General features: G+C 24.9%; 3 protein-coding genes across 4 annotated transcripts in view; 2 read left to right on the top strand and 1 right to left on the bottom strand.

Annotated features, from left to right (window-relative positions):
* Positions 1-768, bottom strand: part of LOC122511360 (MAP kinase-interacting serine/threonine-protein kinase 1-like) — a 44,524-nt gene extending 43,756 nt beyond the window's left edge. The window contains exons 1-2 of the mRNA XM_043626545.1: positions 602-768; positions 343-397 (exon numbers count right to left, since the gene is read on the bottom strand). Of these exons, the coding sequence (XP_043482480.1) occupies positions 343-360 (18 nt within the window). The 5' untranslated portion in view covers positions 361-397; positions 602-768. The remainder of the gene's footprint in view (positions 1-342; positions 398-601) is intronic.
* A 427-nt stretch (positions 769-1,195) lies between these two features.
* Positions 1,196-3,802, top strand: LOC122511351 (programmed cell death protein 6). 2 transcript variants are annotated; one of them, XM_043626524.1, is made up of 4 exons: positions 1,196-1,488; positions 1,890-1,996; positions 3,182-3,531; positions 3,658-3,802. In XM_043626524.1, exons 1-4 carry the CDS (start codon positions 1,433-1,435, stop codon positions 3,757-3,759), a joined length of 615 nt encoding a protein of 204 aa, XP_043482459.1. In that variant the 5' UTR covers positions 1,196-1,432; the 3' UTR covers positions 3,760-3,802. The 2 variants fall into 2 exon arrangements, with proteins under 2 accessions (XP_043482459.1, XP_043482460.1); XM_043626525.1 differs by having other exon boundaries at positions 1,200-1,488; positions 3,263-3,531.
* Positions 3,803-5,829: 2,027 nt separating this feature from the next.
* Positions 5,830-23,373, top strand: LOC122511352. The gene is made up of 13 exons (XM_043626526.1): positions 5,830-6,126; positions 6,309-7,240; positions 7,353-7,463; positions 7,538-7,675; positions 10,771-11,046; positions 11,137-11,405; positions 11,531-11,680; positions 12,675-12,860; positions 15,812-16,741; positions 16,842-17,033; positions 18,934-19,214; positions 19,314-20,807; positions 22,828-23,373. Exons 1-13 carry the CDS (start codon positions 5,960-5,962, stop codon positions 22,859-22,861), a joined length of 5,160 nt encoding a protein of 1,719 aa, XP_043482461.1. The 5' UTR covers positions 5,830-5,959; the 3' UTR covers positions 22,862-23,373.
* Positions 23,374-24,238: the final 865 nt, after the last annotated feature.

Here is a 24,238-nt window from a genome sequence, read left to right on the forward strand (position 1 = left end):
TTTCTTTTTTTAATATTTAAACAATGACACACATTTTTCATAAATAAGTGTCAACAATGATGTTAATATCTTTACCGGCTTTAGATGAACGAAAATATAAAATATTATCCTTAAAAAACTGCGTGTTATGTAAATAAAAACATAAATATAGGAGCATGTTATTAAAACAAAATGGCTACCACTGATGCAATCAACCTCGTGGTTTTCACAAGTAACAAAAAATTATCAACTTTTAAGGAAGTGTGCCAACCAAACTCAAGTTCATTGAAAAGAATAATTTTTTCCACACCTTTCAAATGCATCCAGGGATAAATCATGAATTAAATATCATTAAAAACTTACATTTTGAATCCCGGCCATTCTGCGGCATGCTACATCTCACAAGTTCAGCCCATTACTAAAAACATGTTGAACAAATTATTGGTAACTGGTTACGTTATACAAGTGAATTCTTTTCACAATGGTAATTGTAACAAATTGCATTATTTAAGGTACAGGCTTAAATTGCTATACTTTTATTACCAACTCATTTTGAAAAGAATTATTCTAACTGCGAACCGATATTCATAACAATGGAAAATTAATAAACAAGAATACTAACCGCCATTTCAAAATATCGCCACTTGTCACTTTATGTATATTTAATATTACATTTGAGATAATGAAAACATTTGCATTGCGACGCGTATTTATTTGTTTATAAATTAAATAACTTTTATTAACGTTTGCATATTTCCGGTAATGAAATACCGGTTTTAAACAAAATAAAAATCTCTTCCATTAAAAGTTATTTAAAGCGACATCTCGCGGTGTTCTTGAAAATTAAATATTGCTTGAAACTGGACAGCTGGACAAGTTTCTTGGCGGTAAAATTTGAATTCCGTCATTTTCTACTAGGAAAATTCGAATCAGAATTCAAATAATTAATGTTCTACAATCTCTACAATTTTCAATCTCTTATAATTTTATAACCAAATATAAATTTTAATAAATTTAATAATTTAATCGCTGATATTAATAGAAATAGGTACGGACCGATATAAAACATAAGAACTTATTTGATTGGTTAATACGTATTACACCATCCAATCAAATTCGTGTATTTTGTAATTCTTCCAGATCCAGGAGGAACATAACCTACTTTTGCATAAAATGCATAAAATGATCTTGAATGTACGTCACTTCCGTCGTCATCAAATAGAACCAATCGCATCATACTGTGTCATATGTCATCAGATGATGATCAGATATTCAGATCTGTCATATGTGCGACAAAGCGGTGGATTTATCAGTGAATAAAGAACGAACTTTTAACTCTTCGAAATAAATTTACAAATTAAGTATATTGCAATAATAGTACTATTTTGCTATTATTGATATAATTCACTGATTGTGTTTATATTCATAGTGTTTATTGTTTAACTAACAAAAAATGTCTTTCGCTTCACAAATGCCAAATCGTGATTTCTTGTGGGACGTTTTTCAAAGGTATTTCCAATAAAAATTTCAAAAATACAGTTGTTTTGATGACTCATCATCATTAACTAATTAGATTGCACAACCATCGCCTTGAATTGCAATTTGTATGATAAATTACCGGATCCCATACTTTTGAAAATTTCATATACGGATCCGTTTTATATTTCACAATTTATCTGGATCATTTTTGTAATAATAAGGAAACGTCAGATTTGCTTTAAATTTGCTATCAGATTTACCGATCTGTTCTGAAATCTTCCTATGTAATTAAAATTAGAAAGGAAGGAATTATCAAAAAAGATTTAATCTTATCTTTAAAACAATGATATATTTTTTAAAATTGAATATAAAAATAATTGTTTGATAACGATTAAATAAGTAAATAAAGAATAATGGGATTATAATTGCAGAGTCGATAGAGATCATTCGGGTGCTATTACTTCTGATGAACTTCAACAAGCTCTTTCTAATGGAACATGGACACCTTTCAATCCCGAGACAGTTCGATTAATGATTGGTAAAGCATGAAAATAATAACTGTTTATTCTTTATAAAGAAAACTTAATCGCATGAAGACCACTGCTTGCTTGACCACCATTATCTCTCGCTACATTTAACACTTTGAGCCCTATTATTTTAACTCATAGTTTAATTTTTTTAAAAATTATTTTATTAATTTAATAATTTTATTAGTCTCCCAAACGCAAATTTGTTTTTTAAGATTAAGTTTTCTTTGGCATTTCGTCTATAAACTTACTGTGTGCAAAAACTGTACCAAGTTTCATTTTTAAATGATTTTTTCAAAATCTTTTAACTCCTTAAAAAATTTATGTTTTTTTTAAATTAGAGTACAATAGACACTGGCAAAACAATTTTCTAATCAAAGGCTCAAAGTTGTTTACTGGGTAAAATTTTGATGAAACGTAGTTTTTTATTTTAGTTTGCACGATGAAAATTTTCGAGATAAATTTTCTTTAATTACACACGCAAATTTTCTACACAATTTGCAATAATTGATTGACACTTTTCACTAATATCATATTTCTCAATCTTGTTAAGGGACAATCTGACGTACAGTCGAAACAAATGGTCTGTCATAATTTCGTATTTTAACAGAAAAAGACAAATTTTAAATTGGTGTTAAAGGGATGGTAAAGAATTTAATTTTTCCTATTTTAAACTCAATTAAAACTGCAATTTTCTGTCAATGAGAAACGATTTAAATAACTTAACACAATTCAAACATAACCTTAAATTTCTCAAATATTTCTTATTGCCAAAAAATTGTATATTTTTTATTCAAACGCAAATTGTAATTGTTTAAAATTGAATTGAAATCTTAATTGAATTAAAATCTAATAATGAAAATAAGATTCTTTAATACGAATTTAAAATTTAATTTGTCTTTTTCTGTCAAAATCAAAATCTAAATATTACGAAATTACGACATTGGAATAACTTTTGTTTTCGACTGTCCGTCAGTCTTTCAAACAATAAAATTTCTTTACAATCAAAGTTTCCAATTGTTTTCTTATTTCGTAATTCAAATTTTCATTTGTATTATAAAAGATAAACTGTAATTTAAATGGGAGAAGAGAAAGCCTTTAGTAAATCATCTTATTAGCTAGAATTTCTTGAAAATACATATAATTATATTGAGGGGTTAAAATGGTTTTGTTCGCACTTGGTTCTGCTTACACAGGTATGTTTCAATATGATAAATCTCATCAAAAATCTTCTGAAAAATCCACCGATGACAATCCAAATGATGGTGATTCTTCAGGTATGTTCGACAGACGACAAAGTGGAACTGTCAATTTTGAAGAGTTCGGAGCTCTTTGGAAATACGTGACCGATTGGCAGAATTGTTTCCGATCATTCGATAAGGACGGAAGTGGAAATATTGATCGTCATGAGCTCAAAACTGCTTTGACGAACTTTGGCTACCGATTAAATGACGATGTCATTAATATGTTAATTCGAAAATATGATCGCGCCGGCAAGGGAACAATTTACTTCGATGACTTTATTCAGTGTTGTGTTGTCCTTTATGTAAGATTATTAATTCATTTTTTATTTAATTATTAATTCTTTATTTATTTTATTATATAATATTTATTGATTTTCTTAACTCATTAATTTAAATTTACAATAATAAGTGTCAATAATGTTTTTCAGACGCTGACTTCTGCATTTAGGCAGTTTGATACTGATCAAGATGGAGTAATTACAATTCAGTACGAACAGTTTTTGTCGATGGTGTTCAATCTTAAAATATAATGCGCTTTGAAATGCGTATTTAAAGTCAATATAAAAATTCAATTCCGATTCTTGTGTAACTATAAGTGACGTGCCTTCAGGAAAGGTACCTAAAAAAATACCGGGAGTACTTTAAACCGATTTTTCTTGATATTCTTGATTAAAAGTTAATTTTTAATCATGTAAATTCACAACCAGTGTTTATTGAATATTTTCAATGTTAGTAAAGACTTGAAGATCAATAATTTGTACTCCAATTATAAATATAACTTAAAATTTTTTCTCAGGTGCCTTTTTCGAAAACACGTCTTAGGATACTTTATGCAAAGCAGATTAATCAAATGGAACAGTAGAGTGGTTAGATTGCCAAAAGTTTGCCAAATATTGACTCGAGTACTTTTTTCATTTCACTAATTTTACTTTCTAAAGTAAAGTGTAGATTATTTTTATAAAAAAAAATCTTAAGCACAAGAAAGCTAATTATATTTTTATACAGTAGTTAATATTTTAAGTACTGTAAGTATTTGTTGAAAAATGGTTGTTTGAACAAAATGAATTTGAAATTTTCCAAATTCTCACAAATTAAAAAGTGTTTTAAATAGTAAATAATGTAAGTAATTAAAAGTTCAGTTTTTATACTTCCATTAAAAACGTTAAAAATAAAGTTTTTAATTCTCGTATTTGCGTTTGGTCGGCATACATTTTTATTTTTAATTTTTTTTCTTCAGTGCTAATATATTTTTTTCAGCGCATAATAAAAATATACATCACAGATTTATATTATTTTAATACTCTCATTCACGCTTACATTCAGCGATTAATATTTAATTTTCCAAGATTGTAAATATTTCTGTAAATCGATGAAAAGTTATATGTGTCAAAGGATAAAGAATGTCTTACAATATAATATTTTAAATAATAATCTTATAGAAAAAAAGTCAAGAGTAATTATTTAATTCCAAATTCTATTAATTTAAACTAAATATTTTTTTAAAAACTTTATTTCAATAACTAGCATTAGTAATAATAACTTATTATTTTGTTAATTAAAAAATGTTATATTTTCAAAAATTCAGTTAAAATCCTTCCAAACAATCTAATTATTTTTATGAATTGTAAAATCCTCCGCAAGAATTTAATTATTTTCATAAATAAGTAAATTCTTTGCAAGAATTAAAATATTTTCATAAATGGACAATTTTCTACAAAGGAATTCAATAATTATTTTTATAATAAAATGTTTTGGAGGAATTCAATTATTTTCAATACAATTTTAATAAAATTTCTCAAATGAATACAATTATTTTAAAAAATATTATTTAAATTCAATTATTTTCAAGAGTTTTCATAAAAATTCAATTATTTTCAACAATTTTGATAAAAAATTCTTTGAAACAATTCAATTCTTTTTGTAAAATTGTAAAATTCTTGTCAAGAATTCAATTATTTTCATAAATAAAAAAATGTTTTGGAGAAATTCAATTATTTTTAATACAATTTTAATAACATTTCTAGAAAAAAATTCAAATATATATATTTCAATATTTTCAGTAAAAATTATTTTAAAAAACTCCTTTATTTCCAAGAAAATTAAAATAAATTCTTTAAAACAATTCAAATATTTAAAAAAAAATTTAAATAAATTTTGCCAAGAATTAAATTATTTTTAATATAATTTTAATTACATTTTCTCGAAAGAATTCAATTATTGAAAACCAAATTGATAAAATTCTTGAAATGAATTCAGTTATTTTCAAATTTTTTTCATTGACAGTTTAATTATTTCTGAAAATAAATAAATTCTTGAATAGAATTTTATTAAAACTTTTTCAAATAATTGAATCCCTGCGAAAATTATTTTTTATTTCTACAAATAATTGAAATTTTGCAAAATTTTTAAAAAAGAATTCATTTATTTTTACTTAATTAATTTAAAAATTTTTAACATTTGAAAAGAAAAATTGTTAAATTTTCCCGCTGAAAGAATTGAACGATACTGATTGGCCGGAAAGAAGAATTAAAAAGTGGACAAGTTTTCTTTTTAGAAACTCGTCTATCCCTTGTTGTTTTGTTTTCTTTCGTGTAAATCAGCCTTAAATGGCGTACTGGAAAACTTTTACTTTGCTGATTGTTGTCAAAATATATTTTATCTTCAATGTAAACAAAAGTCAATGACTGATGGGCAAATTACTTTTTGTGTGTTTATTTTTTTTTGTTTTAAATGGATTCAAAGGTGAACAATTATCGTTCTTTACCTCCTTTTGTCGAGGGTAAAATACATGGATACTTAAATCTTGTTATTGACGAAGTCATTTGGACCAATATAAACCCTGGGGATGTGATTGTATTCGTTTCCTGGTGGGGTGAAGAAAATGAAATACAGTTCAGGTAAAATATTTACATTTTCCAATTTCATTCAATTGTAAATTAAACTAAACTCTAATTCAACTGTAGAGGTTAACTCATTTGTCAGAAATCTCAGAACTACACCAATTTTTTTAATGCGTATAAATTATTTTTTTTTTTCAATAAAAAAAATTTTTCTTTCAATGTTAAAATTTTTCTTTCAGGCCATTAGATGTTACGAAAATTTCACAAAAATTTGAGGATACAGAAAAAACGTATACGATAAAAACGAATTTTTATCTCTTTGAAGATTATATTAAAAATTGTGAATCTTTAGAACTTATAATCAAATCGGAGAAAACAAAGAAAGTTTTAGGGACAGCTCATGTAGTCGATCTGTTAGATATTTTTAAAACAAAGCCTTTTACTCGCTATTTTCCAATAGTAAATAAAACTCAAAGTAGAATAGGCAATGTACATGTTTCAATAAAGTTAACAAATACCGAAAATATGCCGTCAAAAGTGGAAAATAATCAAAATAATAATGAGATCAGTAAGTCAGTAAATTTTGATATGAGAAGTTTAAATAAACAAGCTGATGGTATTTTTAGTCATAAAATTGACTATTTGTCCTCATTGAAAAATGCAAAACAGGAGGAAACAATTTATAGATCTATTTTAAAAGATAAGAGAATAGAATTCATAGAGCCTATTAATAAAAGATTTAACTTTGAAGTTCCTGAAAAGCTTGTCGATAAACCAAATGCAAAGTCAGCAAAATTGAAAAGTGCTTTATTAAAAGAAGCTTTAATGGATGATTCATATGTATACGATGCTGACAAATTTTTGTATGATAACTATCATCCCGACGTTTGTCCTGAGAGAGAAGCAGATTTATATCAATATTTTCTTGGAAGTGATATGAATTATTTCGATGAACATGCAGCACTAGAAACTTTAAGATCAACTTCTCCAACGCCAAGTTTAATAGAATTTGCAACACAATCAATTCATTGCTGTCAGCGTAATAAGTTTCCCGCTTCTGAGACAAGTAAAAATACTTTTATGAAGCATAACTTGGAAAATAATATCAAAGACGATATTCAAGAAGTTAAAGTTATCAAGGAAAATGTTCCTTCTGAAATTAAGTCAAAAGGTTTGTAAACTTTTATTTAATACATTGAAGATTTAACTCAATGATTTAATTTAAAAATACTCTATTTATTAAATCTCATTTAATTTCAAAATACACTTTTTTTTATTAACAGAAATCGTACCGCTTGACTATGTGGATTGTCTACAAATAATTGTGAGATCATTCACTTTGTCTCCGGCTGGTTACAGAAGAGTGAAATCGTCTTGTCTTTCTCGTGAGAAAGGTATTATTTAAATCATATATTTATATTCATATTTTGCACATTTTCAATATACTAATAATATTTTATTAATTTAGCTGATAGCGGTGTTCCAGCTTCTGCTACATTTTTTGTTCATTACGATGATATTATTTCGAGTGCAAATCAATTGAAGAAGAAATCAATGAATGAAAGGAAACCTGTGAAAATGACTTCTCGAAAGCAAGTTGATCAAGGTAAAGTTATTAATTTATATTAAACAAGAACTTTTTCAGGGTTGCCACAAAAATTTAATTTTGCATTCCCCTGATTTCTAAGCAGAATTTTAACTTTTTTTCTAACTCTAAAAAATATTCTGATTCATTTTAAAAATGATTACATACTCAAAAAAAATGTTCCAATAGGTACTTTTATTTGCGAATTTCTTTAATTTAAAAATTATTCAAAAATATTAATAACTTCTTTTTAATCATTTTTATTTTTCCACAGGAATTAAAATTCTTCATAACATTCAAATTCAAAAACTTCAAAGAATATTATTACAAAACATGAAGATACCAATCACTTCGAGTCTTCGACTCGGAATGATCGATTTCTTCATGTTTTATAATAAATAAAAATTACTGAATCATTATTTTCTTATTATAAGATTATTCTTACTGTAACTTCTTCAAAATTACTTTCATCAGTTCAATTCAGTTATTATTATTTTCTACAATTTTTAACTAAAATTCTTCCAGGCCTCGCACTCACCTACTTAAACCTACTATTTACTACTTTTTTTTACGATTTGCTACTATTTGGATACTTTTTTTTATTTGTTACACTAAAAGCTACTTTTTTCCAGGTTTGAGAATTTACTTTCAATTTGTTAACAGTTGAAATAAAAAAATTATTTTAACCAATTTTAATAAAGTTACTGGAAAAATTCAAAAAATTTTAATAAAATACTTTACAACGAATCAATTATTTTCACAAATTTTTCGTAATTCAATGATTTTGAATATTCTATTATTTTAATAAAAGTTTTTCCAAAATAATTTCAATTATCTTTATAAATAATAAAATTCTTCTCCAAAATTCAATTATTTACCAAAATTTTAATAAAATTTTTGTTGAAATTTCAATTGGTTTCAAAAAAATTTTCCTCCTCTTCGAAAGAATTCAATTATCTTGCTAAATAAAGAAATTCTTTTCAGAAATTCAATTATTTTCAGGAATTTTAATAAAATTCAATTATATTCATGAATAACATTATTTATCACAAGAATTCAATTATTTTCAAAAGTAATAAAATTCTTCAGAGAAATTCAATTATATTCAAAAAATTTTTAAAAATCTTCGTCAAAATTTCAATTATTTTTATAAATAGCAAAATTCTTCTCCACAATTCAATTGTTTTCAAAATTTTTAATAGAATTCTTAGCTGAATTTCTTAAAAGTTTTATTAAAATTCATGGGAAAAATTCAATTATCTTGATAAATATGAAAATTCTTTTCAGAAATTCAATTATTTTCAGAAAATATAATAAAATTCTTTGAAAAATTCAATTATTTTCATAAATGACCAAAATTCATTCCAAAAATTCAATTATTTTCGAAAATAATAAAATTCTTCAGAAAAATTCAATTATTTAAAAAAATTGTTGGAAAATTTTCGTTAAGATTTCAATTATATATTTATAAATGAGAAAATTCTTCGCCGAAATTCAATTATTTTCAAAAAAATTTTCAAATTCAAAGATTTGAAAATCTACTATCTACTATTATAATATAATTTACTAAAGGCAAAAATTTTGATAAATTTCTTTACAAACATTCCATTAGTTTCGAAAATAATGAAAATTTCATAAGAATTCAATTATTTAAAAAACTTTATTAAAGTTCGGCGACAAAAATTCAATTATTTTCATAAATAATAAAACTCATCCTAGGATTTCAATTATTTTTAATATAATTTTAAATTAATTCCGCTAAAAACGCAATTATTCTTAAAAATTTGAATAAAATTCTTCGAAACAATTCAATTATTTAAAAAAAGTTTATATAATTTATTCAATACATTATTTATTTTTGTATTTAAATATTTGAATTCTCGTAGAACTATCTAATAATAATTGATTTAGAATTGAATAAAATAAAATGATCAAAGTTTTGAATAATCTTATTTAAAATTTGCAAGAAAAAAATGATTTCATTTTAAAAAATTATTTTATTTTTGAATGTAATTATAATTATATTATAAAAAAATTGAGTCGTCGAGTTTAATTTTTCGATAGCTACTTTTTGCTACTTTTTTAAAATTAATTATGGAGTACGAAGCCTTTTCTTCTTTAAATAAATTATTTTTGATAATTTTTGAAAAAGTTTTTTGAGAATTTTTAAAATTTTGATTATTTGGAAATTCTTCAATTAAACATAAATTAGAAAATAAACACTTCAAATAATTATACAAAGAAATTTCAATTAAATTTTTTCAAAAAAATTAATTCTACATAATTTTTAATTACATGTATGAAAAATTCAGATTTTCAAAGATTTTAATTAGAAAACTTTGCAAAATTCAATTATTTAAATACAAAAATAAATAATTTATTGAATAATTAAATTTTTCGAGGAATTTGATTAAAATTGTATTAAAAATAATTAAAATTATGCGATGAGTTTTTTGTTGTTTATGAAAATAATTGAATTTCTTAAAAGAATTTTATTATATTTATAAATATAATTAAATCCACGTAAAAATTTTATTATTTATAAAAATAATTGAATTATTGCAAAGAAATTTTAAAAAATTTATTAATTAAATTCTTTAAAAATTTAAATTTTCCAAAATTTCAAATTAAAACTTTTTAAAATTTAATTCTTTTTGAAATTATGTGAATTAATTTATGTAAAATTACTTATTAAACAATTTATAAGTAATAATTTTATAAATACCTCTTCAGAAATTTAATTGTTTGAAATAAATTAAATTTCATATTCTGTATAGTTAAAACATTGACAAAAATAAAAAAAATGTAAGTTTTTTTTGTTGTAGATTTAAAGTTTATTAAGTAAACAAAAATAAATTTAAGAAGAATTAATTTTTAATATTTTCAAAGGTTTCTAGACCAAAATTCAGAATTTTCTAATGAATTTTAAAGATTTAATTTTTTCCAGTACATTTAATAAAATTCTCTGACTTATCTCTGATTTTTCTGACCTGTGGAAACCCTGTTTTTATTTTTTATAAGAGTATAAAAATGTACTAAATTAAAAAAAAAATTTAGTTTTGAATAAACAATTACGAGAAATTGATTTTATGTTAATTTTTGTTCTTGTTTTACAGAAATTCTATTTTATCACCAAGGTGTGTACAATATATCAAAAAACTTCGCCTATACTAATAGTCCACTAAAATTCAAAGTCTTTCATAGACACTTGAATCAAAGATCTCCAACTTTATTGGGAATTGGTACAATGCATGTGAATGATGTGTTTGCGACAAAAAATTTAAGCATGACACAACGAGTTGCTATTATTAATAAAGGAATTAAAGTTGGCGAATTAGAAGTTGCTGTTGCATTAGGCTGTGATGGCATTCATTTTGGCAAAGAATTTATCGGTGAGTTTCTCTTTTTTCTTTCTCTGTAAACTTCGCGAAGTGCAATATTTACTTTTTTGTGAAACTAATTTTTCTGTATTTTTTAATCAGATGCCGTGACATCTGGAAAAGAGAATATTCCTGTGAGGGAATCCTTCTCTCCCCTTTCGACAAAGAACCCGAATTTCAAGACTGTGACTGGAACTCATTCAAATTCAAACAGTGGAGTTTCTTCTGCATCATCCAGAAGAATTGATACCATCAGCAATGGAAGTAATTCACTAACGAATAATGAAAGAAGTTTATCTGGAGAAAGGCAGAAAAATGGAGAAGACAGAAACATGGAAATCTTGATTCCGAATAGTAAATATGATGAAAAGGTAAATTCGTTTTTATTTATTTTAATTTGTTTTTATTAATAAGAATAGTTCAAATTAAAGCGATTTTTGAATAAGTATAGTTAAAATTGAAGTAATTTTCTAATTAATCTTCGGGACTTATTTAGGTTCTTTTACATGGCTTAATATACATATCGGAGGGTAGAGGTTTATCTGAATTAAACTCATATATTATTTGTCGAGCTTTTTGGAAAGAAGACAGAGCCATGAGTCGCATTTGCACAAATACGAAAAATCCTCTATATAATTTTCATCAAGTGAGTATAAACTTAAAATCAGGGATGGCAACCGAAACCGATAACCGAAACCGTTAACCGAAAAAACAGAAATTTTTAAAAAACCGAAAACTAGAAACCGTAACCGAAAAAAAAATTATCTGAAACAGAAAACCGTAAACCGAAACCCGTATTATAAAAATGTAAAACCCTTTATTTCAAAACCTAAATTTATTTTTTTCGGTTTTTAATATAAAAGTAAAACTGAATAGAACTAAAAATTGAACAAGTGTGGTGTTGCATTCACATTGAAATAACGGGTTCCGTACACCAATATTAAAATCTTTTGATACAAAAAAATAAATTAAAAAGAAATGTTTAAGTATGGTATGTCTAATATTGTAAATAATAGGTAGACGAACCAAATTTGCAAATTACAAATAATTAATTTTTTTTTTTTTTTTTTTGAAAATAAATTAGAAAAAAATTTTGTTCAATTAATTATTTGTGATCAGCCTGTAAAAATACACTAGTGTACCAATTTTTAGCGAATTAGGTCAAATAATGTAGAAGTTAGGGAGAAAAACGTTCTTTCAAAAAAATTTTAGTTTTTCCTTGACAACGCTATGGCCATCTTATAAAATATAAAACAACTTTATAAATAAATTATGAGTAATTAATACTCATATTTCATTCTAAGTAATTAAAATGCACACAAATATTTTTCTTTATTTATTGTCCGGGGAAAGCAAACGAAAAACCGAAACCTTTAATTCAAAAAACCTAAATTTTTAAGAAACCGAAAACAAGAAACCGTAACCGTAATTATTCACTTTAAAAACCGAAACCCAAATACAGAAACCCTAATTCTTTGAAAAAAAAACCGTAACCGAAATACCGAAACCGAATTTTTTTTAGAAGAATACCCAAAAGAGGAAACCGAAACCGATAAAATTTTGGTTGCCATCCCTGCTTAAAATTTATCTTAAAATAAATTATTTAAACTGTGACTTATTAATTCCCTGTATATTTACAGCTGGTACCTCTTATTCACGGTTCGGATTTACTTGAAAGGACGAAAGATAATTTCATTGTCACGGAGGTGTACAGCAAAACTTCTACGGGGGAGGATAATCTGATAGGAATTGCCAAATTTCCTATACATCAATTATACGTTGCTTATCGAGACTCTCACGTTTTGCCGTATTTACTATTATCAAAGGTAGGCACTTTCGAAATTTACAACGCTCCGCACTCATCTACTAAAACCTACTATTTAATTACTTTTTTTACGTTATGCTACTATTTGGGTACTTTTTTTTAGATTTCAGCCACTAAATCTACTATTTCTGTTTTTTTTAGAGAATTTCCACTACTTTAAATTTGCTAATACTAGAAATCGAAAACTATTCTCAAAAATTATAATCAAATTCTGTAAAACGATTCAATTATTCTAAAAAAATATTCGAAACTCAATGATTTTCAATATCGAGTATTTTCATAAAATTTCGCAAAAGAATTCAATTAATTAAAAAAAATTGATAAAATTCATTCAAAATTCAATTATGTTCATAAATAATAAAATTTCCACAGGAATTGAATTAATTTAGAATAGCATTTTCAAACAAATTTCGAAAAAATCAATTATTTAACAAAATTTATATAGAATTTCTTCACATTAATTCAATTACTTTCACTAATAATAACATTATTCATGGAAATTCAATTTTTTGAAAAAATTTTGATAAAATTCTAAGCAAGAATTCAAATATTTTCCTAAATAATAAAACTCATCGAAGAATTTCAATTATTTTAAATTAATTAATCGAAAAATTCAATTATTTTCAGAAATAAATTTTTCCACAAGAATTTAATTCTTTAAATTAAAATTTTCATAATCAGGGTGGCCACATGTCAGTAAAGTCAGGGAAATGTCAGGAAAAAAAAATTTTTTGTCAGTAAAGTCGGGGAAATGTCAGGAAAATTTTTTTGTCAGGGCAATTAAAGAAATTAAAATGGTCATGCAATACTTTTTTTGCTCTAAACAAAAAAATTTTTGTCATGGAAATTCGTTGTTATGTCAGGGAAATTTATAAAGTCAATCTTGCGGCTACCCTGATAATATTTATTATATTTCGAAAAAATAAATGATTTAAAACAATGTTCATAGAATTCTTATTAAGAATTTAATTATTTTCGAAAATAACAAAATTTTTTACAGAAATTCAATTCTTTTTAAACATTTTAATACAATTTTTCGCAATGATTCAATTATTTTCATAAATAACAAAATTCTTCTCAGGAATTCATTTGTTTTTGAAAATTTTAATAAAATTCTTAGCAACAATTCAATAATTTTCATAAATAATAAAATTCATCGTAGGATTTCAATTATTTCTAATAAAATTTTATAGGAATTGCCCAAAAAATATAAGTATTCTTAAAAATTTAATTATTTAAAAAAATGTTTTTTTTAATTCTTTGGAAGAATTCAATTATTTACAAAAATATTAGAATTTTTCACAGAAATCCAATACATTTTTTTTTAAATAATTTAATTAGGATTCTTTTAGATTTTAATAAAATTCTTCCCAAGAATTCAATTATTTACATAAATAATTCTTAGAAAGAATTCAATTATTTCGATAAATAACAAAATTATTCCCAAAAATTTTATTATTTTAAGGCATTTTAATAAAATTCTTTGCAAAATTCAAATATTTTTTTAAATAACAATATTCATCACAAGAATTTAATTATTTTTAAAAGTAATAAATTTTTTCTTGAAAATTCAATTATTTAAAAAAATTCTAATAAAATCGTTCGCAAAAATTCAATTATTGTCATAAATAACAAGCTTTTTAGGAATTCAATTATTTAAAAAAAAAATTAATAAAATACCACACAGACATTTAATTATTGTAAAAAATTTTAATAGAATTCTTTGTAAAATTTAATTATTTTTAAAAACTTTTCGCAATTTAATGATTTTCAATATCTACTATTTTCATAAAATTTCTAAACAGAAAATAAATAAATAATAAATAACAAAATTATTCCCGAAAATTCAATTATTTTGAGTAGAGCTGTGCAAAATTCGAACCGAACCGAGATTAGTTCGGTTTTGGGGCGCTGAAATGTCGAATGTCGAATATTCGACATCCGAACTGGGCTAGTTCAAATGTCGAAAAACCGACATTCGAACTTGGCGAAAAAATTCGAACAGTTCAGTTCGAATTATTTTGCACAGCTCTAATTTTGAGGCAATTTAATAAAACTGAAATTTATAAAGAATTCAATTATTTTCATAAATACATAACAATATTTATCTCAAGAATTGAATTATTTTTAAAAGTAATATTTTTTCTTGAAAATTCAATTATTTTAAAAAATTCTAATAAAATCGTTCGCAGAAATTTTATAGGAATTCAATTATTTTCAAAAAAAATTTAATAAAATGCCACACGGACATTCAATTATTCTCAAAAATTTTAATACAATTATTCATTGTGAAATTTAATTATTTTTAAAAACTTTTCGCAATTTAATGATTTTCAATATCTACAATTTTTTTTATAAGTAATTTCCAAACAGAATTCAATTACTTATTTAAAAAATTTTTGTAAAAATCTTCGTAAGAATTTAATTATTTTCAAGAATAATAAAAAATTTCTCACGAATTAAATTCTTATTTAAATAATCATAACTTGCATTAAATTAGTCGAAAGAAATCAATATTTAAAAAAATTTTATAAAATTCTTGGCAAGAATTAAATTATTTTTATAAATATTGGAATTCCTTCATGAATAATAAAATTCGTTGCAGGAATTCAATTTATTAGCAGGATAAGAAAAAAAATGACAAAAGAGTAAGGAAAATAAAATTTAGAATGGAATTTTTGTTAGTTTTTTGAAGTGTCTAAAATGAGTTTTTTGGTCGTCAAGTTTAATTGTTCGATAGCTAGTTTTTTATTACTTTTTTTTTAATTTGAAAACTACTTTTTGCTACTTTTTTAAAATTAATTATCGAGTGCGAAGTTTGAATTTAGAATATTACTCTTAAATTATGAAAAGTTAAAGAGAAGTTTAAACTTTTATGGTTCATTTTATGTCACAAATTATCAAAAGTCAAGAAATGTTTGTTTATTGCAGTTTATTATTATTGTTTTTCAGTATCCAGTGATCAGTGTGGATGGTTGGATTTTGATTAAAGATCCCGTGACCGGTCAAAATAAGGGTCAGCTACTAGGCCTTGTGGCCCTTGGCACAGCCGATCAAATTGCCCTCTTAGAAATGACAAGAGGTATTCGCGATTCCATCAGTAATCCATCACGAAACGAAGAAACTATTCCTAGACCTCTTGAAAATTCTCCAGTAATTCGAGAGAGCTCCGAAGTTGAAGTGCAAGTAACACCCTGCATTTCCTCTCGAAATGAAGAATGCCAAACGGAATTTTCAACTCGTGAACACGTAATAAATGTCGAATCTTCCAACGATTCGTTAAAAAATCAAAGCAAAGTTTTACATTCAATTGTCGATTGTCTCGCACAAGCCCTCCATGTTTCAAGAACAAATACAAATCAAGCTTCGCAAACGGAGAAATTCAGCGGCCCTAGTCAAGAAGAAGAACAAAGAATTGAAGTTGAACCCACAACTTTAGATCCGATATCAATTATTTTATCCGATGACAGCAGTAATCGAAGTTCGAAGACAAATTTCAATATTTCAACCGATATGTACAGAAGCGTTGGAGTTGGGGCTGAATTCGATGATTATTCCACTCAAGGTTTAAGTAATAATTTCAGTGAAACAACAACTGAAATTTCGGGAATTTTGAATCCTTCGAGCAACGAACAAATGGAATCTGACGAGGAATTATCTTTCCGAGCTGTGGTGGAGATTGAATGTGCTTTGCATTTGCCAAAGGTAGAGAAGGCCAATGCAACCGTGGAGCCAAGTACTTACGTTACTTTCCAAGGAGTTTCGAGTCCAAACGAAAGACAATACAATTCTTATACGAAAACAAATGTTTCTCCCCGGACCTGCAATCCTAGATGGGAGTGGAGATGTGATACGAAATTAGCAGTTGATCTTTTGACTAACGTAAGTCCTTTACCAGTAAAATAAGTAATCAATAAAATAAGCAATAAAATAATCAATATAATAAATATTTTATTAGTAATAATAAATTTTTCTACTTTAGGATGAGAAGAAGTTGATATTTAAAGTTTGGCGACTGTTAGAACCAGATACTTGCAGCGCTATTGATTTAGACAGAGATGTAGTTATCGGTTTTGCTGCGATTGATCTTTCTGTTTTGCTTGCTGGATTTCCTCTTGTAACTGGATGGTTTCATATTATAGATTTTACGGGAAAATGCAATGGGCAAATAAAGGTAAATATAACAAAGTAAAACTTTATAATTTAAATTAAATTTATAATCTTCCAACTATCTTCAATATTAATAATCGTTGTATTCCGGTAATCTGTTTGCAGTTTCAAGTTAGTTGATGTTTGCTTTTTTGTTTCTTACCTTTTTTAATAATTTTTCTTTTTAAATAGGTATTTTCAATTTTAAAATTAATGTCTAATGAAAATCATTGAATTCCTGTAGAGTATTTTTTAAAAAAATTTTAAATAATTCAATTCTATTCAAGAATTTTATCAACTGTTTTTTCATAATTGAATTCTTTCAAAAAGATGTAATTAAAATTGTTTTGAAGAAACAATTTATTTCAGTAGTCTTGAAAATAGTGAAGTTTTTTTAAAATAATTTTTACTGAAAATTTTTAATGTAATTGAATTTTATCAGGAATTCAATTATTTTCAATAATTGTTATAAAATTCTTTGCAAAAAGCCAATTTATAAATAATAAAAATTTTCTTAAAAAATTCAATTATTTTTATATAAATAATAAAATACTTATCAGGATTCACTTATTTTCAATACAATTTCAATTAATTTCTTCGAAAAATTCAATCATTTTAAAAAATAATTGAATTTTTCACTGGAGTTTAATTATTTGAAAATTTTAATATAAAATTCAATTTAAGAATTCAATTATTTTAAATACAATTTTAATGAAATTCTTCTCAAAAATTCACTTATTTTTTTAAATTTTGCAAAAATTCAATTATTTGTAGAAATAATAAATTTTTTCACAGGGATTCAATTATTTAAAAAAGTTATAAAATTCTATTCAAGAATTCAATTATTTTTAGTAATAATTAAATTGTCGATGCACTGAAAATCATTGAATTCTTGTAAAGTATTTATATATAAAAAAATTTGAAAATAATTGAATTCATTTCAAGAATTTTATCAACATTTTTTTCAATAATTGAATTCTTTCGAGAAAATGCAATTAAAACTGTATTGAAAATAATTTAATTCTTGGAAAGATTTTTATTAAAATTCTTTAAAATAATTGAATTATTTTGAAAAATTTATTTCAATATTCTTGAAAATAATGAAGTTTTTTTAAAATAATTTTTACTGAAAATTCTGAAAATAATTAAATTTTAAGAAGCATTTCTTTTAAGTTTTTAAAATAATCGTGTTTATTATTAATTGTAATTAACGATTTTCCTATTAAATTATATTAAAATTATTTACAGAAAATTAAATTCTTTTAAACAATTTTATTACAGTTTTTGTAAATAATTAAATTATTTTTAAGAATTTCATTAAATTTCGTTAAAATAATGTAATTTTTTAAAGTATTATTTTAATTGAAAATTTTGAAAATAATTGAAATTTACAAAGAATTTTATTAAAAACTTTTGAGAACAATAATTGCATTGTTTAGAAAAATTTTATTACAATTTTTAAAAATAATTGAACCTGTTAGAGAAATTTTATTAAAATTATCTTGAATATAATTGAATTTTTTCCTAGAAATTTAATTATAATTGTATTAAAAATAATTGAATTTTTCAAAAGAATTTTGTTTTTTAAAAAAATAATTGAATTGTTTGGAAGAATTTTTTATCAGAATTGTTAAAAATAGGATTTTTATTAAAACTCTTAAAAATAATCGAATTTAATTAATATTTAAAAAAATAATTGTATTCTTTGGAGGAATTTTATTATTTATGAGAATAATGAAATTCTTCTTTAAAATTTTATTAAAATTTATGAATAATAATAAACAAGAATATTTAATATTATGTACTTAATAAGTGAATTCTTTAAATTTAAAATCTGTAATCATGGCGCGCGTATTATTTGCTAGTAATAATATAATTAATAAATCGATTGCTAATGAACGTTACTAACTAATATTAATTATTAGGTGAGCATAACTCCTTTGGAAAGTATATCTTCTTTTGGAAAATCTACTTCGTCGTCAAGTCAAATAAAGTTGCCGTCCGAACCTTGCCAATCAAACAATTCAAATGAATCTTCGCCTCGTCCAAAAACAATGCGTTTATTTAATAACGATTTTAATAGAATTGACGACTCTAAACTTCCAAATGCAGTGAATTTCAACTATCCGCCTTTTGAAGAAACTATGCCTGACATTGGAATTGGATTTGGAGACGCGTCACTCTCTCTTCTCTCTTCTTCTTTAAAGTAAGTAAATTAAAATCTAGTATTTTATTCTATCAGTAACGATTTAAAGAAAAAGAATGAAAATGAATTGTTTTATGTAAAAAAATTGTTTGCTTACAGACAAAAATTGACGGAATTGGATGAAATTACCAAACGACTTCAATCACGTTTACATGATGTGACAGAAAATGCTTTTGAAGATGATTTCGAAAACGATTTCGAAATGAATGATCAAATCGACGAACCAGAGTCTAATGGAGCATTAGTGGAGAACTTTCGTTCTCCTTCCAAATCTGTCAACCCAAAAGAAATATCCACTTCTGTTCTTCCTCCAACTTCAAATACAATTCTCTCCATGGGCGTAACTACAAATCTTTCCATGGACGTAAATACAACATCTTATCAAGACAAAAATCCGTCTTCTTCCAGTGAATCTCGAAATCTCTGTTCGTCAAGTGCAACAAATACAATGGCAGTGGATTCAAATTTCTCCGATACTGGATATTCGACTTGCTACAATAATCAATCGACAAATTATTTTTTAGATTGCTCGAATCCGTACAGCGCAAATTCCTCTGATCGCGAGGAGGAACATCCTATAAAAGGCACTAAAATGCACGTGAATCATCTTCTTGATAAACTTGCCTCACAACTCAATGTTCCACCACCGATTCCAATGGATACGCTTCCAATGAAAATTAACATTATGGACCTATTAAGCAATTTACAGTGCAATAACAATAATTATTTTCAAAACGGCAGGAGCAATCACTTCAATAGAAGTCAAGAAGCAAGAAGAATTCAAGATAACGGAGTGGGACATTCTCAAGAACCACACTTTTTGAGTGATGAGCAAATACCTAATAAAACAACCGAAGAAAGTTCCGATGAAAAAACAGAATCAGTGACAAATTGTACTAAACAAACAACAACAAACTCAGAGAACAAAAATAAAGTGTCAAACGTAATCAGACAGGAATTATCCCAAGAGGAAGAGGAAGGAAACGATTCTGTTGAATTTGACGAACTCTCTGCTCATTTAATGGCGACAAACGTACGCCACAAGGATACGGAAAACGTTTTTAATCCTCTTTTATATCAGCATTTACTCCCAGACGTTCAACTGAGTCCCAATTCGTTTAGTTGTTCCGTCACTCAAGACGTTCAGAACAGAAATACAACTCCCGATGGCGAGGCAGTTCAACAGCTGGACAATAGATACACCGAGACTTTTAATGCGGCAATCAATAGTGGATTAAGTAGATTAAGAAAAATGATGGAGAAGAACGCCTTCAGTGACAATAATAGTCAAAAGCAAAAGTGTTTATTCGAGAGTGAAAATTCGGAAGTATTTCGATCGATACCAACAAGCGTCTCTGAGGATGTGGATGGAAATATTGATATTACTGTGATTCATAGACCCTGCATTGACGACCTCATGGCGAGTAATAGTTCAGAATCTGTCATCAGTTCTGTGTCCATGGAAAAATTCACTGAGAAACAATCGGAAACAGACGATGAAGAAAATACATTGACCAGTTCAGAAACATCAACATCGACTATTTCACGACAAGCACCCGATGGCGGGAATCCTATCGAAGAGTCTGACAAAAGGTTGAGTAAGAAACACAAACTTTCAAATTTTTAATTTTTTAGATTTAAGAAATACTTTCATATTTTTATAAATTGTGTATTTTATTTATTTAATTTCTTTTAAATTCAAAAACATTGAAGATAAAGAATAATTGACGCGATCTAGAAGCAAATGAATTTGTTATATTTATTTTAAAGTTCCGATTTATGTAATTACATTAAATCGAAAACAGTTTTTATTGAATATTTCCGATGTACTGTGAAATAATCATTAATATTATTGATCCTTTTTCTGTATTGTCACTACAAACAACAATCTTTTTGCTCCTGATCGCGTCATAATTTAAATATCACGTTGGTGATGTTTACAAACTTTTATAATCAACTAAAAGAAAAAATCATTTTCTACGGAAATTTTTCTTTACATATTGATCTACTAAAAGAAAAATTTGTAAACGTAAAAAATATTTTACGAAATTTTACGTCTAAGTAAAAAATATTTTTTCTTTCAATCGTTGATAGTAAACTTTGTAAACTTCGCACTCATGTTTGTGAATTAAATTGTCACAAATTGTCTAATTTAAGTGCAACATTTTCTAAGTCAACTTTTCTAATTTGATTATGAGGATTATGAGTAGAGAAATATTGATGCTGTAATAATTTTTATCTTTAATGATAATGAAATTTTATAATATTCGTTTTTTTATCATATTTAGATTTAAAAAAAGTCAATTTCAGATCGTTAATTAATATTATTTATACTAAATTATTCTAGAATTATAATTTTTTAATACGATTTTTGTCTATAAAAATTAAACATACGAATATGACATTAATTCAGAATATTCAGACTTCAGAGCCTAAAGAATGCAACTATATTTGTTTTTTTAGCTACATTTTTTTAATTATATGATAATAACGTAAACTAGTAGTTTAATAATGAAAAAATTCTTAAAGACTATAATAGTGAAAATAATTGTTAAATTTGATTCATGTCAAATTTATATATATATATATTCATCAAAAGAGCATTTTTCATTATTTTCGACAAGAGATAAATAATCCTATTAAAGTACAAAACGTCATTATGCTTTTGAATTTAAAAATCGATCATAATTTAACAATTTCATTCTGCACTGTGCGTGATATTGATATTAAAGAAATTTTTTAAACTTCCTGATAATATTTACATATTTACATTAATCGTCCATATGAAGTTATTTTTCATCGTTAACTATATCATTACACATTTTTTTTACTTAATTTAAGTTTCATGACACATTTGAAAAATATGTATATAATAACTGGAAAAAAATATTATGTTCTTACCGTATTATTATTATTTTATAAAATTTCTAGTTTTTAGAATTTTAAACTTAAATTCACTTGTCGAAATAGTATGGAATCAGATTTTTTTTTCCAGTTAATTCATACTAAGTAATATTAAGGAAGAATCCGAAGAAATTTTCAACATTAATCAACAATTAAAAGTTGCGTTTAAATAAATTACAGTGTTGACAATAAGGGACATTTTTAGTAACATAACGTAAAATTTAACAAATATTTCTTATTGACAAAAAATTGTAAATTTATTCAAATGCAACTTTTATTTGTTCGAAGCGTTGGAAATTAAATTTCACACCCTTTCTGTAACAAGAATTTAAAATTTTTTCTTTTCTGTAAAAAAATACGAAGTTCATGCTTTTGTGTCACTCTGTCACTTTTGTCAACTTTAGTAAACTTTTGTTTTGACGGTTTTGATATGTCAGTTGCGGATTCTTCCTTAAACTTTTAATTTTTAAAGCTAGAAGAAATGTTAAGCCTTTTTAATATAGCTATAAAAATTATTTTTTTTATTGTAAAATATTAAGAAGACAGTGTTACTTAAAGAAGATTGTTTTATATTCGTCAACTAAAGCAGCAAGAATTAAAATTACATTACAGAATATATGCAAAATTGCGTATATAGGTTATTGAAAAAACTTGTTTAATATTTTTTATGACGTTACAAAGTTACAATGACTTTTTTTTTTTTTTTTAGAGAAAAGTGTCAAATGGTGAAATTTTATCCGTGAAAATATTAAATTTCACAACCACAAAAAAATGTATACGAAAACATTAATAAAAATATTTAGGGAAAAGTTTCAGAAATAAGCATTTTGATGGTAAAAATATTAGACTTTACAATTTTTCACGCCGCAAATCAAATGCAAAAGAGAAAATTGACATTATGGCCTTTATTGTAAAGTTTAATTTCTTTACTATATAACTATAAAAATGCTTTTTCAATTGTATATCCTATTTTAAAAGTGAATTTCTCAAATTGCGTGCGAGTTTTGTAGAAAAACTTGCAAATTTTTACAAAATTCTATCTCTAAAAAAGTGTTCTTTCTTAATAACGACTGATATACCATGTATACGTAAAAAATATCAGATGAGTAATCTATTTGTCGTTTTCAAATTACGTTATAAAATATAATTAATAATTATGTATACACTTCTACGTGTAACATGTCGATATTTTTATACAATATATGTATTTAAATATACGCTCAAAATATAACGAATAAAGGTATCTATAAAGTGGCTTATTGTAATATTAGTTGAATATAAATAATTACATGTTATGAGCAATATGTCGTTTGTATAATTACCAGAATGTGAATTAAAAGAATAATTGTTCTAATTTTGTTTCCTCTCGAGGAAGCTTTGTATTTATGACGCGCTCATTTTAAGGTTTTCAGGCTTCGCACTCATCTACTAAAACTTACTATTTATTACTTTTTTTACGTTATATGCTACTATTTGGTTCCCTTTTTAGATTTCAGCCACTAAAAGCTACTATTTCTGTTCTTTTTTTGAAAATTTACACTACTTTAATTTCGTTAATACTAGAAATAAAAAAACTATTCTAAAAAATTATAATCAAATTCTTTAAAACGATTCAATTATTTTCATAAAATTTCGAAAAACATTTCAATTATTTACAAAGAAAATTGATCAAATTCATCCAAAATTCAATTTTCATAAATAATTCTTTTTCTATTTTTAGGACCTTAATTTTTATATATAAACTTTTTAAGATTTTGTGGCCTTTGGTCCGTAAAAGTAAGGTGTTGATTTTTAAGAAATAATTTAATTGAAAATAATTTTATTTCTATCTAATGCATTTTCGCTGTCAAACACAGCTCATCAGGAAATTCCACAGAAATTCAATTAATTTGGAATAGCATTTTCAAAAAAATCAATTATTTCACAAAATTTTAATACTGTTCTTCACAACAATTCAATTACTTTCACTAATAACATTTTTCATGGAAATTCAATTTTTTAAAAAAATGTTTGATAAAATTCTAAGGAAGAATTCAATTATTTTTATAAATAATAAAACTCATCGAAGACTTTCAATTATTTGTAATACTATGTTGAATTAATTAATCGAAAAATTCAAT

Source organism: Leptopilina heterotoma, unplaced genomic scaffold, assembly GCF_015476425.1.
Source record: "Leptopilina heterotoma isolate Lh14 unplaced genomic scaffold, ASM1547642v1 Lhet_81, whole genome shotgun sequence".
NCBI classification, from domain to species: Eukaryota; Metazoa; Arthropoda; class Insecta; order Hymenoptera; family Figitidae; genus Leptopilina; species Leptopilina heterotoma.